This window comes from Rattus norvegicus, chromosome 11 (genome assembly GCF_036323735.1).
Source record: "Rattus norvegicus strain BN/NHsdMcwi chromosome 11, GRCr8, whole genome shotgun sequence".
NCBI lineage: Eukaryota > Metazoa > Chordata > Mammalia > Rodentia > Muridae > Rattus > Rattus norvegicus.
Window position 1 is genome coordinate 26,012,042 of NC_086029.1, and position 18,588 is coordinate 26,030,629.

At 35.7% G+C, this 18,588-nt stretch overlaps 1 protein-coding gene across 36 annotated transcripts in view; it reads right to left on the minus strand.

Annotated features, from left to right (window-relative positions):
- Positions 1-3,877: 3,877 nt before the first annotated feature.
- The window catches only part of Robo2 (roundabout guidance receptor 2), a 1,567,832-nt gene continuing 1,553,121 nt past the window's right edge, over positions 3,878-18,588 (minus strand). For 16 of the 36 annotated variants that reach the window (XM_039088674.2, XM_039088673.2, XM_039088671.2 and 13 more), the window contains 4 exons: positions 16,851-17,024; positions 10,880-11,152; positions 8,804-9,004; positions 6,387-7,861 (listed from right to left, as the gene is read on the minus strand). In XM_039088674.2, the coding sequence (XP_038944602.1) occupies positions 7,860-7,861; positions 8,804-9,004; positions 10,880-11,152; positions 16,851-17,024 (650 nt within the window). In that variant the 3' untranslated portion in view covers positions 6,387-7,859. Of the gene's footprint in view, positions 7,862-8,803; positions 9,005-10,879; positions 11,153-16,850; positions 17,025-18,588 lie in introns of all 36 variants that reach the window. The other 20 variants (XM_039088680.2, XM_039088684.2, XM_017598084.3 and 17 more) reach the window with 6 other exon arrangements.

An 18,588-nucleotide genomic window follows, 5' to 3' on the forward strand; every position in this document is an offset into this window, starting at 1 on the left:
TTTATTTCTTGACTGTGTCATACTTTGTAAGGATTATGTTTATTTTACATTAAATATTATTAGAATATATACAACATGTTTTCAATTTGGATATCATTGAAGAAAATACCTCTTTAGCCTCATTGTATATTTTAAACTTTCTTTTGAATTCTGAAAACTAGAACAGTTGCTTTCTAATACACCACAAAGGTGTTCTAACCTGAGTACATATCATATTAATAGAGCATGTATAATTTAGCCACATTTATAATGGGCTCAAGTAAAATTTCAACTCCTTTTCATTTGAACCATGGAGAATCTCTGCTCTTCCTTCATTTGCTAAAATCCATAAGGGAGTGCTTGCATACTTACTGAGAAAGTCAGAGTCTCTGTTTTCTTGAGGTTATGACGTGTTCCTCCTATGTATCTCTATCCTTATGCCGAGTCCATTTCCATGACCCATAATTTTTTTCAGGCTAATACTGTCCAGTATCCCCTTTTCCTCAAATCATACTCATTTGAATAATTTAAATCTATTTTTCACTGATCTGTTTTTATTATAACAATTTTGGTAAATTCAAGTAACTATACCTGCAATTCTACTTTTATTTCTTAACCCATTACTTATGGACAGTAAAAGTCCATATAATTATAGCTCCCCATTTTCTCTTCTGTGCATCTGCCTTTACAAATGTCTGAGTATTCAGATGTCTGCCATTACTAAATTGCCCTCTTTCAAATTTTATTGAGACTTAGCTGTATTTATTTTGCTGAGATAACATTCTGGTTCTAAATTTTATGCTGCAGACTATTATTTTTAGCAAAGTTCTACTTGACATAGAATCTGAGAATGATGAGACACTAGTCTTAAAAAAATAAAATCCTTCTGGGGAAACTGTGAGTTGAGCTTAGTGAAAAATAATAGGTGCAGTTCAGTGATTGAATTTCAGCCTAATGAACTTAAAACTCAATAGTACTCATCAGAATGCAAGATGCCCAAAGAACAAGGCATCATCCTACCTTTGGTTAAAGCAGTAAACAGATGTCTTAGTCATAGAAACAACTTAAAGAATTATCTTCCCACTGAATATGGTTTTCCACGATCTCCACAGAACAGCTGATATTTACATCTTTTCTTCTTCTCATGTCTTAGAGTTTGCTTTAACAAAAACTAGCAAGGTAGAAGAAGTCTGCCATTGTCAGGGCAGCCTTCTGAGCCTGGAGCAAAGTGGAGGACTACTTTACCAGTGTATTCTTCTTTGACCTTGTCTGGGAAGTTCTAAATTCTTTTCCCCTCTAACTGTGGAGTGTCACATAGCATTGGTTAGATTACAGGTTCAGCTTTCTCTCTCGAAATAAGAACCTGTTCAGCCAACACCTGAGATTTTTGGAATGTCTCCCCATGCTACTGAGCCATCTCAGAACATTAGCTTTCAGCCCATCCTGGATATTCCTACCCGCTTCCCCAAACAAAAAAAACCCTTGGTTCACTCTGATTAAAGTTGATGTCTCCCTGAAACTGATCCTCGAGATAAGTCTTTTATTTCTACTGTACTCATGGGCACTCTGAAACCCTGAGCATCAAGTCTGCTCCGTCTTCTTCATGGACTGGTGGCCAATGACCCTGGGAAGAAGGGAAACCCACAAATGGGTATCTTCAACACTCTAGGGTGATATCTAGGGCCATAAACAATAAGGCAGTTCCTAAGTGATTATTTTTCAAAGTGTGTTCCACATAGGTCATAAGGTGCTTGAAGAAAAAGAATTCATTGTCAGAGAAGATGAACCCATCTCTGGGTAGGTGGCTCAGTAGGAAACGAGAACTTGCTGTCAAATCTGACAACCCAAATTTGATCTTTGAAGCTACATGGTAGAAGTGGAGAATTGACTCTTCAAGGTCTTCTGTTCTCTACTTATGTGCCATGGCATGGGCATACATACATACATATTTGCACATATGTATGCAACGTGTGCACACACACAAATAAATAAATGTAATTTTTAATTATTGTTTAAAAACATTTGCATGCTGTCATTGAATGCCATCATAAAGAAGTTAAGGAGTATAGAAATATCTTCACATGTTCAACCATGGAGTTTCAACTCCTTGTGTTCCTTATATTTAAATTTTTACTAATGTGGGAGAGGCTGTTTTGGGAATGACTAGAAACATGGATAATATGAAGGTAGTGCGAGATGTGAATAAAGTTGGCCTAGTTTACTGCTTGGGAATGTGTCTGAAAGCTTTATTTATTGGTCTTTTCTCTTAGCATAAACCATTAATCAAATGATGATTTCCTAGAAATGAGGGCAAGATTTAACAGAAGATATTAATTTACTTCTGAAGACAAAGGTATTTTTTTTCTCAAGTGCTCTGGATGTTCAATTTAAGCTCCGAACCACTATTTCTGTTTGCAAATTGAATGAGTAAACAAAGAACCAGATTACTCAGGTGAAAATTATTGAAAAATATTGCCTAGAAACACACCAGAATAAATTGTCTAGCTGATGTTGCCTCTTATCTAAAGGCTTTATGTAGCAAGGCATGGCATTTAGTCAAAGGGTGCTGCCATGCTACTCTCACGGGGTAATACCAGTTGCAGTGGTCTGAGGTAATTTTAGCTCAAGGCCATAGACTGCAGTATTTTTCTATGTAATATAATGTACATGTTCAAATATGTGACATACAAGTTATGCATATATATAAAAATTATATGTACGAGTATATCATCAGATACCTAGGTAATAACATATATCTTGGAAATATACAATATTGTATGTGTACTAATACACACACACACACACACAGACACACACACACACACACACACACTCATGTTCTTCAATAGTCATCTACTATAAAACCAAAATGTGTTTACTAGATAAGGAAAAGGATTAGTACAATCCTGATTCATGTTAAATAAAGCATAAAGCTATAGCACTAAATACATCTATGACACACCTATCTTCCAATGCTTTCAATGTTGATGAGCAGAAAGCTAAACTAACAGCGTGTGTGCGTGTGTGTACTTTGAACCTATTAGCTAAACTTTTAAGCTTTTCTTTCCTTTCTAATGCTTAAAATCTATTTGGGGGGTTAGAATTTGGTTTACTTCCCATTTCTTCTGGAAAGTAAATCTTACTGGAGATTGTTATTCTCAATATAAAGAAGACAAGTATATTTTCACAAATTGAAGGTATACAAGATTATCGTTTGTGTGTGTGCTTTTTTTGTAGCTCTGGGATATATTTTCTTGAATTAGTACATACAATAATAGAGAAAGCATGTGTGTACGCTTTCAATACTCTTGTACATTTTCCTTGTCTTAGTTTTTTTCACAGTAAATATTCAACAACACGATGGTGATTTTTCCCATCCTTCCATCTTTGACAGACAGGCAACTGGTATATTTTCATATATATATACATATATATATATATCACTTCATTGTACTGTATACATTATTTATAATTATTCTCATAGTTTTGAATTCTCTCCTTATTTAGATAAAATAAATGAAATTGAATTACATGGTCCTCTTACTATGTGCTCCTTAGGTATTTTTAAGTGAGTATTTCAGGGTTAAATGATTTTTTTCTCTGTCTGTCTATACGTCTGTCTGTCTATACATCTGTTTGTCTGTCTGTCTGTCTGTCTCTCTCTCTGTTGTTTCGTCATTATTTTAAAGATAACAAATATATGTTCTAACAGAGATGCATCTTTAACATTTTTAAACAAACAAATAAGGGCTGCTTGCTTCTAATCCCATTGACTTACCTTTCAAAATAACTTAGAGTAATCCTGCTTCTCAAATCACTTCCTTCAGTTTACTGCCTATCTAAGCTTCATTGTGGTGCAGGCAGTAGGTCTGGAAAGCAGTGCTGACAGAGTAGGATATATAATTTCAAATACTTGCAGTCTTTATTGCTGTCTTTTAATCATGACTAACTAGTCAACATTATTTCCTACTTAGCACTTCTGATCCATATTTGAATAGAAAAAAGAAATAGGAATATTGGGCCACAAAATAGTCACAGAATTCTGAAAGTGACACAGGATCTATTTTTGGTTTGTCTACAGACAAATTGGTTTTACATAAATGGCTTTTTTTTTTACAAAATTGAAATGTGAATATATTTTTATTTTTCCCAGTGAATACACAATACACAATTCATTGACAATACTATGAATCAATTTTATGCCAATTTCTTTGCTCATCTAACAATATCAAATGAAACACATCGAGATTTGGAATAGTGTTTGTTCACTCAAATAAACTACAGTGAAAAAAATTCAGCTATAAAACAAAGTATAAAAAGTCTACCCACAACCACAAAATCTCCTATCTTGTAACACTTTAAAATCACAACAAATGGTTTTAAAATTATAAGAGTAAAAAATATTCATAAATTGCATGTCATTTAAAATTGTATGGTGTTTCATTTGAAGTATCCATTAGGACCAAGCAACGCAAAAATAGTTTTACCTCTCAGATAATGTGGAAACGGTTGTGCCCCTACCCCCTTTTCACACTATACAGAAGTAGTTGAACAAAATAACATTAGTAGTGAATGTTATGGTTCTGCATATCTTTAATACTGACAGGATTGCTTTTTTCGGAAAAGCGATCCTCAGTTGGGAGCTCACTGATGTGAATATTGTGTTTTCATCAATGAAACAAATTGCATAAATTTATTAAGTTAGAACTTGGATGTGAAACCACATATAAACTTACAACTTAAATCCCATTGACGATGGGATTTAAACATGGAGAGCGTTAAACTACCACATAGAACATGGTAAATCTGTTTTGCTAGTGGAAGTGTGCGTTTCTGCAAGGCTTTTCTTTACTTCGGTTGTATTTACATTGGTCTTGACTGTCCCATATACTTCCATAAACTTGCTCCAAATCCTGTGAAGGAATCGAGGGTTTTCATAGCTTTATAGTCTTCTAACCTACTTTATGTCAAAGGGCATGAAAAGGGGGGGTAAGGGAGCCTTACTGTTTATACTGGCATACCTGAGTTTGAGCACTGATATATACATTCCCTAAGGAGATGTTGCCTGTTCTGAAAGAAGCTGTGCTTGGGTCTGCCATGACAGCACAGCAGTATTGCCTATGAGTAAAAGATGAGGGTTCATTCCCACCCAGACTTCCTTCTTGATGGCTTATGCATGTTTCTGCTCAGGCCCACAGAAGAGTAAACTCAGTAGATTTTCTATCACATTCAATCAACGACAAGATGAAAAGAGATGGGGTTTTCATGGGGGGAGAGGTATATGTTTCTCAGTTAACCATCTGATGGTTGATGATGAATGGATTTGTCCAATACCTAGATGAGGAAAGTTTTGTATTGCTGTTAGCTTGCTTATGCCTGAATTCAAATCACCAGAGCATGTTAGTTCACCTTTACAGTAGATATCAGATACAAGATTTTGCACTAATCACAGTCTGCAATCTGTATAAACACAATATAATTATGATCATATACTGAGAACAATCAGAATGACATGGTGCTAAAACCTGAAATTGTTCTGTAAGTCATCAAGTGATCTACAGATATCAATTCATATGATTTGGTTTGATAATAATCTGCAAATGTCAGTTGCCATACATGTGATATACTGAAGTTTTCCACTAAATTATATTATTCGTGAACATACAGTGAAAACACAAGTAAAATATGTATTTTAAAAGATCCCATGCTTTTAAATAGAGGTCAGGATATCAGGAACTGTATAAACGAAAAGTTAAATTCATCACAACTTAGAATTGACAATAATTACATAAATCTTTTTTCCCCACAGAAACTGTTCAGTTTTTCCTATTTCTTTGTACCAGAGATACGAAACTTCAATAAAATTCAGGCACTGATGGTAGAAAGTTGTTAAAGGGTGTGTCAGAATTTTTTGTTACTTCAGTGAAGTTAAGGATAGAGCACTAAGAAAATGTTGGAACCCATGAAGAACCTCAAATTCTATGCTTGCCCGTGGAGAAGGACCCTTAGGACCGTGTACTTACATTATCCATTCCCTACAATAATGTCCCATGAATTGGCATCTGAGCCAATGATGCAAGGCATGTACTGTCAACATAAATATCCCCTACTTGAAAACTCAATATATTGCCCATCACACTGAGAATTTTTTAAGGTACCATCTATTGAATATATCATAAGAGAAATAATAAAAATTACCGGCTGAAGTAGAACTTAAGCTCTGTAAGGAGCACATGGGAAAATATCATAAGTGGTAATTTTAGGAAGGCTATCATCTACTTGACTTACATACATGTACAGTAGCTAACATACATTTCAAAGTCACATTTATCTTGAGCATACATAATTGATGTTCAGGAACTCCTTGTTCTCAAAGTCGTGAAAACAAATGAGGCAGGACACTGTCATTAATGTCCACGTACAAGATTTGGTTTTATTTAAAAAGTGTATAAACATGCATTTTTTTTCTCCCTTTTGACTGTTCTTTCCGATTTACTCATTCAAAATGGGTCAAACAGGTTTTAGTTGGTGGCCAATTTCTGAGACTGTACCAGAAAATATTGAGCCCAGTAAATCAACTAACCAGAAACTGAACACACTGCGAGCACTGCCCTTAGGCACTGATAACTCAGCTATACATGTGGTAGCATTGGTTTCACGTTTTCATCAGAAGAAACACAAAATTGTATGTAGAATGCATTGGTTTGCTTTTAAAAAAAGCAAAGAAATGAACCGAAGTGATGTGACTACATCCTCTATTATGTACTGTATGTGTATTAGAAAGACGAACACAATACTACAACTGAGCTTATAGTCCAGAGCAGCCGAGTGTGCCCTGACAATAAGTGGCTCCTTTAACTATTTGCTGGAATCTCTGGAGTTCATTTTCTTTGTTTCCTTGGGGAACTCTATGTTATAGTCTGACTTAATGAGTTGGAGAGATTAATTATGGTAATTCAAAACTGCTGTTTTTTTTTAAAGCTGGAATATATAAATACAGATCTCTTGAACCACCTTGATTTTATTTTGCTCATTGTAATTCTAAGATGGGTTAATTACAATGGCCAGTGAAGTTCATTCTAAATAAAACTTTAATAAGATTTTTAAAGCAAGTTAGTACATCTTTGCCACCGCCATACTTTCTTACATATTCTGTCTAGACTCAAAGCCCCTTCTTTTGACCCCTGCTATAGTCAATAGCATCCATCTTTCTGCTTCTTAAAATTGACTCAGTATCTGATGGTTCAAGAAGACTTTGCCAACACCCATCATTCCTTCGCATCTTCCTATTTCTACACCCCCAACTGAAAACCGTCTAACAGGATTGGTCACACCAGCATTGTCCACCTAGCTTACAGTACAGAACACTCCCTTCACATTCAATCTTTTCTTCATGTTATGAGGAGGAGAGATTTGTGCTTATCACCAAATAAAATTGCAGTGCAAAATTTAAACATAAAAAGTTACACAATTAAAAGTTAATATATGGTACCACAGCCCATTAATTCACATATAGTACAACAGACCAATAAGAACAGACAATAATACGAACAGAGTTAAAAAGAGTGAGCTTGCATAGCAATGCACCAAAGAAATTATGTACAGAGGAAAATCCTTTTCTTCCTGGAGGGCGAGTTTTGCTTTCTTTCTTTTTCTTATATACTCCTGACAAGAAAGAGTTAAGGTGGGTGGTGTAAGTAAGAGAAGGACACAAGAAAAGAACTGTGGGATATGTGTGGCTGTGTCTTTACATTGCATTTACAGTATTTTTTAATAGTACATAAATAAAGAAATTGTTCATTGCACTGTTAAATGTCATCACTTCCATGAGTTTGGACCTGATGGTCCTCAGAGCGTCTTTGTATGTCTCCTCTCAGTTACTCTGCAAAAGAGAAGAAAAAGGTCTAAGCATAGCTTTCTCGAGTGTTAAATACTCCTCTATCCTGACTATCAATAAAATCAAAGCAAGTAGAGAGTAACGGAAGATTCTCAACTAAGTATTGCATTCGTGAGTTTAAATAATCTCCTTTGAAGGCCGTGAGGGGAAATGGAAGCCTGCAGGCATGGGATGCACATGTTTGTTTTCTTAGAGGATGTACCAGCTACAGATACCACAAAGTCAGTTACCGAAAAATCTAAATGTAGGTGAGTCAAAACAGAAGTTACAAATGAACCATGGTAGCAAACTTAGCAGTAGCCAGTGGGTGGTAACTCAGATTCCTGTAGAACTTTGCAGTGTTCTAGGTAGTTTGCAGTCCTCACAGGATGAACTAGTTCCCAACACTGATGCGAGTCCACTAGTAAACTGACATTTCATGGAAGAATGTAGATTTACAAAGAATTTACATTTGTTTCATTTTTAAAATGTAAGAATAAAATAACAACTAATTCGAGTAGAAGGATCTTCTAAAAAGGTTCATAAAAGGTACTAAGAACATGTAATTTTTTTTAATGTCAGGACTAAGACATAGACGGTACATTCAGCTCCAATCACAATAAATACCCAAAATTCTCAACTGGGCAGTTTGCTTCCTTTTCTTTATTTCACCCAGTTTTAAAGGGTGAAGAGCCCTTTGCCAAATATGTTACTTGTAAGTATTAAGACTAATTACTTACATTAAAAGAATTTTATACACTTTAAATCAACTTGAGATGCCAATGAAATGCTTATATCATAGACTGTTCTAAACAGTTATCCTTAAACTTAGAGCAAATCCTGGGTGAAATAATTGAATTTGTTTTTCTCAGCAGATATAAATTTTTATCACTCAGTTTATTTAATACAGAGATCCCAACGGCCTTTGAAAGGAACCAAAAAACTTACACAATTCACCTGTAAACTGCCCTTGACTATTTGAGCCCACATATCCAATGTCGAGAAGGTCATTGGCATTCCGCTGGTGGCTGCCCCTCAGAATCTCAGCCTTCCGAGGACCAGTGGACCCTTTAGAGGAGGCTGTTCCGGATGAGCTGTGCCCGCCTGGAGATGGGAAGCTGGGCTTGCTGTAGGGCACCAGGGACTCCTCTAAAAAAAGAAAACCAAGCATAAAGGACTGAACTGAACGGCAACACGGGTGCCAAGCACAAACCCAGTCCTCAAAGACAACTGTCTTATTCCATTTTCCAGCAAAATGGGAAGTGGGAAGTTGATTTTCTGTTGTTGTTTGTTTTTTACAATTCTTATTGGGTATTTTATTTATTTACATTTTAAATGTTATCCCCTTTTCTCGTTTTCCATCCTCCCTCCCCCAGCTGGAGCCATGGGCCGCTCCATATGGACTCATTGGTTGATGGTTTAGTCCCTGGGAGCTCAGGGATGGGGGTAAAGTTTAATTTGTTCTGGATATTAGAGGAATTTCCACATGCAGGCAACTTTTCTACAATGCATGCTGACTGGACTAAATCAAAAGAGATTTGGGGATAAGGGCAGCATAGTATTTGCAAGGTTTAAAGTCATTGTAATAGAGGGCTGCTGAATTGAACCATAGTTGGCATAACAAAAACAGTGTCTGAGAAATCTTTTTGGAAGTCAGTGAAGCTCAATTTAATTTTTCCCAGTAAGACCAAAGAAAAATGATTTTATTTTTAGTTTAAATTATGGAAATAGATATAGAAATCGTTTTAGGTTGTGGATATAGAATTAGATAAGAATATATATATTATATTAATATATATTAAATAAGTTTCCTAAACGTTTGATATTTCTTGAGTCAGAAATCCATTGTGTAAAAAGTTCTGCATTTCATTAAAAGAGAACAAAACACTCATTATAATATATTAATGTTCCTTTTAGATATCGTGTCTCCAAAAAACCAAATTGTGTTATATCCGTATGTTAATACTCAGATCTGCTTTTCTCTTTATTCTAGTTGTTCACCATGTCCTGTCCCCTCCACATCCATTATTGTTTCTTCCAATTTTCTGGCTATACGTCGTGATTAAGTGAATAAAACCTACTGATTGAATCTATCCGTTTGCTCCTCAGATAGTATTTAATGAGACAGGGCACATAGTGTTTTGTAACAGCTGGTAACCTTCCAAAATGTCTCAGTAGATCTAGATATTGCCATTGTCATTTCTGGTCCCTTGACAAAATAAACCTTCTAAGACTTTAACATCACATGGTGACATGAGGTAATTAAGAGAAATGCATGGAGTGAGAACAAACCTAGACATGACTGAGTACAAATGAATAGAGAGTAGAAAAGGACACTGTTCTGAATGTGTCTGTGTGCTCACGTCCAGTAGACACTAAGCAGGGGTGAATGCCCCCCCCAAACCATAGTTTTTACAACAGATTTACCCCTCCACCAAATAATGTCTAAGCAGGAATTACGAAGTTTATATTATAAGGGTTTAAGGAAAGTATTTCTTATAAATAAGTGACCTTCCCATCCAAGTGTTAACACTGAACTTCATTTAGTCATACGAAGAACAACATACCAGCTCAAATCTTCCTTTTCTAACTTTGGGATATCTGATTATTCATCTCTGCAGTTCTGTGAAAAGGAGAATTCTCCCTTTTTGAAAGATGTTAACTCCCTTTCAAATGACTCCCTACTTCAACCATCAGTTTCAAGTTGATATTAAGTTGACATAAAATGAGAAGTTTAGTGTTCTTAAAAAAACTCAATATGGATATTAAAGGATTAAAAACATTAAGCTGTGTTCTGAGCACTCCAGATGAAACCTGGAGGTTTCTAAATGCAAAGACCTCATACCGGATCAACTTGTGGAATAGGCCTCTACTGAAGTGTGCTGTTACACTCCTCTGAAGAATTTCAGGTTGAACTTATTTGAGGCAAATCCAGATGCCCTTAAACAGTTGCCATTCCTAATATACCCGGTAGGAAACAAAAAGTGAGTACAGTCACACTTTCTGGAACTGTGCAGCACACACCTGATCCAACCCCTGGTTTGTGTGGGGCTTTCCGTGTTTCTTCTTGGCGCTCTGTAGAGTTTATCCAGTCCTGGGTTTGATGCTGCCACTCTACAGTAGTTTTAGCCGGACAATCCAATGAGCTCTTTGTGTCTTCTAAGTTGGCTGCTTGTTGTCTCTCTAGAGAGCTTCCTTTCCTCTCTGTTGAGCTTTCCACGTTACCAGAGTGTTGGCTCAGGCCTATCTGCTGCCTTAAACCCTGACCTGGTGGGGGATCTGGTGGTGGGGGAAGATCTAAAAATTTTGAATAATGTTTAGAATGGACTAAGATTTAATAAAAAAAAATACAAATTTAAGTTCAAGTTGAAAAAAAATGAGCAAAATAAAAAAAAAAACGAAAACAATCCCACCCCTCCGGCCCAACACTGAAAAACCCTTGCCCCCTTACAAGTATCACCCATGCAAAATGTTGTGGAAAGTGCAAGTCAATTAATGGCTATTCAAAATGCATGTATTGATTTGTCTTCTACCTTCTTGCCATCTCATCTTTGAGATAAAATCGACTTTTTTCATGTATCTCTTCAACAGGGACCATATTTTCAACAGCAAACTAGGGGCTGGCATTCAAGGTAAAGGATGGTGTGTGGTTTATATAAATATTCTATCTTTTCAAGGTAAGAATACTATGAGGGGGAAAAATCACTACAGATTCTAGCAGCTGTGCTAGTAAACACCACCAAGAACAATAGCGTTCTTAAAGATCTCCTCGGGAGAGATCGCGCTCTGTAAATAAGGGACCACAGGCCACATCCTGTATAGCATATGGCTCTCTCTGTACTAGTGTGTGCCACACGGAGCAATGGTCACAGGGTTAAGCTAACATCATTAAATGCAATTAACATTTGTCTGACAACTGATCCCGCCTAATGAGTTACAACTAAATACATTATAATCTTCCCTTGTATTAATTTTCACACGTAATAACTAATATCCAGAGCATGCATTGAATGTGCTATGTGCTGAGTCATGCAGACAGTGCATTGTGGAAATTTGAAATGGGCCGGATACATTTTTGAAAGAACTTTTAGAGGTGATTCGACAAGTCCGGAGTGGTTTAACTCATCTTGAAAGAGCTTTTAAAATTAAACTTGGGAAATGAAGAAAACACAAAAATTGAAAATGAGCTAATTTTCATTTCCCCTTGCTAACTCTTCAGATAGTCATCTTTATATTTTGAATGTCATTAATTAGGAGATTGCATTTCCTGTTATATCTTTCTAATATGATTTCTAAAATGCCATGGTTAAGGACTTTCAATTCTTCTAAGCATTCATTTGTGTCTTTATCATCTGATTTTTCTTATGAGATACTGTGAAGTTCATGGCTTGCCCTTAGATTAGACAATTATATTCCTTATTTATAAAACTTATACATCCTGCAATATACATTTATTAAATGAATTAAGGATATTCTACTCAATGTGGGCAATTATTTCTCATTCCACTTTTATAAACATGTTTTTTTCTAATAATATTTTTTTTAAATTAGAAAGGGAGAACCAAATGTTTTGTACACAAGAAGCCAATTCCCCTTTAAAAATGTTTGTGTTTTTTTAAAGCTTTATCTTTTATTTTATAAGCAAAATACTTCCTTCCACTGGAAGGATGCTACTGGTTTGTTGAGCATGTGCTCTCGGCGTTGCAAGTTGAAGTAGTATTCTCAGCTCTTGTGAGTGTCTTCATGTTAGATTAAGAGCTGCTAATCATTGATGAGAAAAGGGATGCATTTGGAACCCTTCTTTCAAAATGAAGATCTACTGCAATAATATGCTATCTGTTTGCATGGTAATCTAATGGGCTTGGTGTTCCCTTTACCTTTAATACTGGTTTCCTTTGATGTGTGTTTTATGAATGCAAATTAATTATTTCATTTCAGTATTGGGCTTAGTCTGTCAGTGAGGGGAAGGATTGTACTGAATTCTAAAATAACATATCTTGTCATTGATTTTTATTCACCATCTGAGCTGTTTAATTTCTAGAATGGCCAAAATGGCATTTGCTTATGGCAGCTAAAATTCTGATGCCTATTTAATTTGACTTGAAATTATATAGCTTGGTAATTGTATAATATCCTTGGAGATTTTATCTTCTAAGAATAAAGGATATTGCATGCACATTGAAATAAACTGGAAAGGGTTGGAATTACAAATGGCTGTGGAAAAAATAAAACTATTTAATCCAATGCATTTACTTAAATTAAATTTATTATTCCATTCTTCGTGGAATTATTTCAAGTAAGTCAATTCACTAGAGTATCTCCCTGGCCCGCTGGGGGTTAGCTATTGTCAATCGATGACAGGCCAATGTCATAGGTACCTTATTATTCTCATTTATGTTTCAGGTAAGTGAATGGGGGTCGATGGGGATGGATGAAGGCGGAGCAATCAAGCGTCTCCAGGTTGAATCTCTCTTTTGTTACGACCCAACTCATGCCATTGTGTCCCAGCAACCAGGCCAGCTCAGAAGTTTATGCTTAATACTGAAACATAGCTTTGCATCATCATACAAAGACTTACGCTTTTACTGTCGTGTTTCTCCTTTTACAGTTCCACTCTATACCTTCGCCCAAGCTATGACATTGTCTTTGAATCCCTTTCTTTGTGGCATATATTAACTTACATTTTCAAATCCCATTGCTTCCATCTCCAATATCTTACCTTTCTTATTGATTGCTTTCACTGATCCACTGAGGATGCCATGAAGCACCCCGCCCCCATTTATTGTTTCTATGATCCTCCAACTGTCTCTATTTTTATATTAGGGCCACTTATTCTTGCCTATACAAAATCTAGACTGACATTTGGGAAATAAAAAGTATAAGATTATGCCACTCTCCTACCTTAAAAATACAAATTTAAAAATACAAAATATACTAACATGAATTCAAACACACACACACACACACACACACACACACACACACACACACACACACACATCCTTCCAGGAAATTTCCACTATAAAAGCCCATAGTAGATCCTCAGCTTACAGCTCCCTCAATGTTACTCCTTTCTTACCTGCCCGGCATCATAGTCCATATTGTTTTTCTCTCTGCTCTAGTTATAGTCTTACTTTCCTTTTAAAAAATATCAAATAAACACTGGGCTTTTAATTGCTGACATCAGCTCCTATGATAACCTTTCCTTGAACATCAACATTGTTCTTTTATTTATATTCTTCCTGCCTCTTATCATATTCGTGTTGTTGTTGAGCTTTCCTTGATAACCCTACATTAAAATTCTACCTCTGAAATACTTTACAATTTCTGTTGTTTCTCTCCATGGCAACAATCACCATTAGTATAATTTATGTTATTATTTATGCATGCATATTGGTCTGAACCTCTGTTTATTGACTAGAATATAAGGTACAGGAGACTGAGAGATAATACCTATAATATATGCTCACTAAATATTTAAATGAAGGAACCAATGAGCTCATGAATTTTCAGAAAACTATATTGTGGCAGAGAAGAAATCTTTGTCTTAACTTGGAATTAATGACGAGGTCAAAGACAGTACAGTTCAAGAGAGGATAATCTCTGGAGAACTCATAGAGGGGGAACTGTCTACCATCTTTTGTCCAGAATTGATCAGGCTATTTCTTTCAAGGATACATGACTTGGATTCAACAAGCCCTGCTTAGAAGAGATATTCCATAAGAGAAACAAGTATGTCTATGAATGTGTATGGACTTTTTATATTGCTTTTGGGAGAAAAACTGACATTTCTCATTATTCCAAATTCTTCTCAGTGGATACAGAGAAAATTACTCCCTTTCTTCAGAAAGTAGCTTGACACAAGGATACAGTAATCATAACAATGATTGAAAAGTGGGATATGCCACTTGGTACTAGGATATTCTACCATCAACAATAAAATCTGTCAGTCTATATTCAGAATCTACAAAGCCCAGTCTTAAAACTAGTGGGACTTGGGGCTAGAGAGAATGCGTGCGTGTGTAATATGCCTTCTCTGCAAGCATTAATACCTGATTTCAATCCTCCAGCACCCACATATAAACAAAGGCAGGTTCTATGGTGAGCACCTACAATACCAGTCTTAGGAGGATCAAACAAGAGTTGGAGCTTGCTAGAAATTCAGAGTGGACAAACACTGTGTTAACATCTGTACCCTTAACATTCATATTTCATGGAAACACTTCCCAAAGAAACACAGAAAGCTGGAAAAAGTATGAACCCAAGGTACATTAAAACAAACACGTTCAATGTTTTGAGTCTTGGCATTCACAGAAAGTACAAAGATGGCAGCTGGATTCCTTCTCGCAAAAATAAGAATAAAAAACAATAATGTTTTACCACTAAGGTTTTACCGTATCCTACTAACTCTGAGGCCCAAGGACTAGATCTAGGTTTTCCAATATGAGTTACAGAAATGCACAGAAAGTCGACTGTACTTCTGATAATTACATCAGACACAGAAGGCCATGTTTTAGGATATTGCCAAATGGTTCTAACCTTCACCTTGGCTAGGTTAATCCTCTTGATATTCAATAAACTGATCTCATGATAAATTTGGGAGGTCATAAGGAGGTGTTTTTGAGAAGTAGGGAGAAATTTTTCTTTGCCTATAAAGCTTTAAGAAATATGAAGATATATTAAGTTGCAGAGCATTGAAAGGGAAGTTTTATATATTCAGAAAATATGAGAAGTGAGTTGAAAAACACTAGAACTAAGAGGAATAATAAAATAGACTCATCACAGATCATGTATGTCTTTCAGTAATATTGCTTCTTGAAGAGAGCAGTATTTAGTGAAATGCTCAAAGATTAGATGCTATGTGTAAATAAAATGATTTACGTAAACCATTGTTGCTCACATTCAGCCACCTCATCTAAGATGAACTATTATATTGCTGACTCAGCATCCCAAGTATTTGGATTATATGCATGTGCCAACAAGCCCAGTTTATGGAGTTTTGGCTATCTAATCTATGGCTACATTTCTATGGTAGACAAGCATTTTATACACTGAGACACACCTGCAGTTACAGTTTTAAATTTGTTCCTCCATACGTATACTCACATGACAAGGAATGGATTTAGAACATAAGCCCTATGCTCCCCAAAGTCAAAAGTATTTATTTTTGGACCTTAAGTAAAAGAAAACAAACAAATATTGAGCCTTTCGTTTGCATTGAATCTTTATGCCTATAGGATTCATATACTGAAATTAATCCTATTGTTTATTGGTATAGTATTTTGAGTTGTGAACCACTGTGAGGACATTAGATCATGATGTTGGCTCAGGGCCCTTATAAAGAACACTAGAGAGACTCCTTCCATCATTTGAGATTACCAAAAGAAGCCACCTCCTGTAGCCATAAAGGACCCTATTAACTGGCACCAAGTGTTGCACTCCCTAGACGTTAAGACTGAGAAATAAAATTTCTCTTTTTCATTTTTCTATTGTTTATGAGATTGTGATCACATATTGCAGTACCTGGAAGAAAGAAAGTCTTTATATCAACAGACTATGGATGCCTATTGGTTCTAAAATTCATGAACACAAAACCTTAGCTGATCACTTCATTGTCTTCTCAAAATAAAATAAAATAAAATATAATAGGCCCAATGATTTTAAGTGTTCTCACACAATTACAAGTGCACTTTCACTGACAGTTTCCTTCCTATACTTAAGATGAGATGCTGGAGAGTTTTAGAAGAGCTGAGACTTTGGGAAGTAGAATTCTAGGTCCTTCTTGAGGCATGCTGATGGTGAGGTAATGATGATGATGATAAAGAATTTCACATGATTGAAAAAGAGTGTGTTTCATTTAAACATGGCACGTGGCCAAGTATCTGGACTGGTAAGTATTGAGGCAGTGCCTAGTCTACAACACCTCCTTTACTGAAAGTGAGTGAGAACACAGAGAACATTTCATGAGGTAATGTAGTTAGGATGAGTAACCTACCATCTGGCATCCCTTCCCTCCGATGAGGTAACACTGGCTGTGGGTCCATCCGCCCTCCCTTGTGTTTTTTGGTGGGCCGAGGCCTCTGGCTTTGATTCTGGGCAGCACTGGTGTTACTGTCTGTAGAAAATGGGCTGGTGGGCCGCTGCCTTTGAGAGGAAGTAAAGGCTTTTCCTGAAATGAAAACCAAGGGAATGGACATAGAGAATGCCACTGTAATACTTTATTTCTGTCTAGCCTTGTGTCTCTGCTCTTAACTAGACTACACAGTGAATGTACCCACAGATGCTCTGTGAAGGTACAAAAGCCCACTGCATGTCTGTATGGAATGCATGGCCTGCTGCACGTAATTTACCCGGTTTTTAATAAGCTAAGAAGACCCCATCCAACAGAAACACATTTCAAACAAATGAACCTGAAATAAATCCACCAACCAAATGCTTCCCATTGCTTGATTATAGTTTTATTCAGACTTGACAATCTTGATAATTCTTTCATAAATCTATGCAAATGCGTGCCACATTTACTTTTCAAAATAAGAAAAGCGTCTTTTTTGTTTTGTTTTTTAAATTGTGTATTGTTATATTTGAAGAGTCAAATTTTACTCTTTGAATGCTAAACACTCTTTTGGTGTTTTGGGAGTCATAATATTTGAAATTTTACACAAAATGTCTGCTGAGATGCATACATAAAATTGACCTTACCACTTAATTTTCATATACAATGAATTCTACCTTTCAGCAGAATTAAGATCCATGTAGAAGTAGCAGGTCATAGTCTCAGTGTATAACCCAAAATGTGATATATGTTTTCTGAGTAATATTATCCTATCGTAAAAGACTTGGCATTCTACATTTTTTCTTTTTATAGTTTAGAATATGTGGAATTTATTCTGGGAAAATATCCCATGTATGGAATTTATTCTAGGAAAAGGGTCAGCTAATACATTTTCTACAATGAATTATTTTGATACTAAGTTTATTATTGTAAGAGTGGACTGGTTTATGTGCACATATTCTCTTAAGCATATTTTCATTTCATACAAAATTATCATATGTAGTTACACTTTCCTAAGTCAGTGTGACTTGATATTGCTTAATGCTTTATTAGCGTTTAGCATACATGCTGCTGGTGCACTTATGCCTTCTAATTTATTAGCTCCCTTGCACCCTCTCCCTTCTTTGCTTGTAGCAAACACCACAAGAAGCACTCAGGCAACATAAAGATTCTGACTTATGCCTTGGGAAGCAAGAAAATTCAAATAACCAGCTCTATCACAACATATTTTAATTTGGATTATCTATAAAATTAAACCTTTGCAATGCCTGACGCATGCTTATGTTTTGTTTGAAGAATATTTCATGCACATTAGAAAGAAATAACGATGGTGAAACTTATGAAAACATCCATGATGTGATTTTATCACCTGAACGTATAGCAAAGGTCAATTTACCATTTGAGTGCCATTAAAATTGAATCATGTATTTGATACTTCATTAGTTTCTTTTGTTAAGACAACATAGTAAATGTGAATATTGTCTTCTATTATATACAGATAAGAAGTGTGTATTACAAATATAATGGCATATAAATTGTGCCAAAGCTGTTGTTTTTCCCCCCCAAAATACTCATTTACTTATAAATTACCAAAGTTAATCGCACCTATCTTTCCCCACCCTGTGGCATGAGATGCACATAACAATTATGAAATTTTGACTTGGGTGCTATTATTCACTAG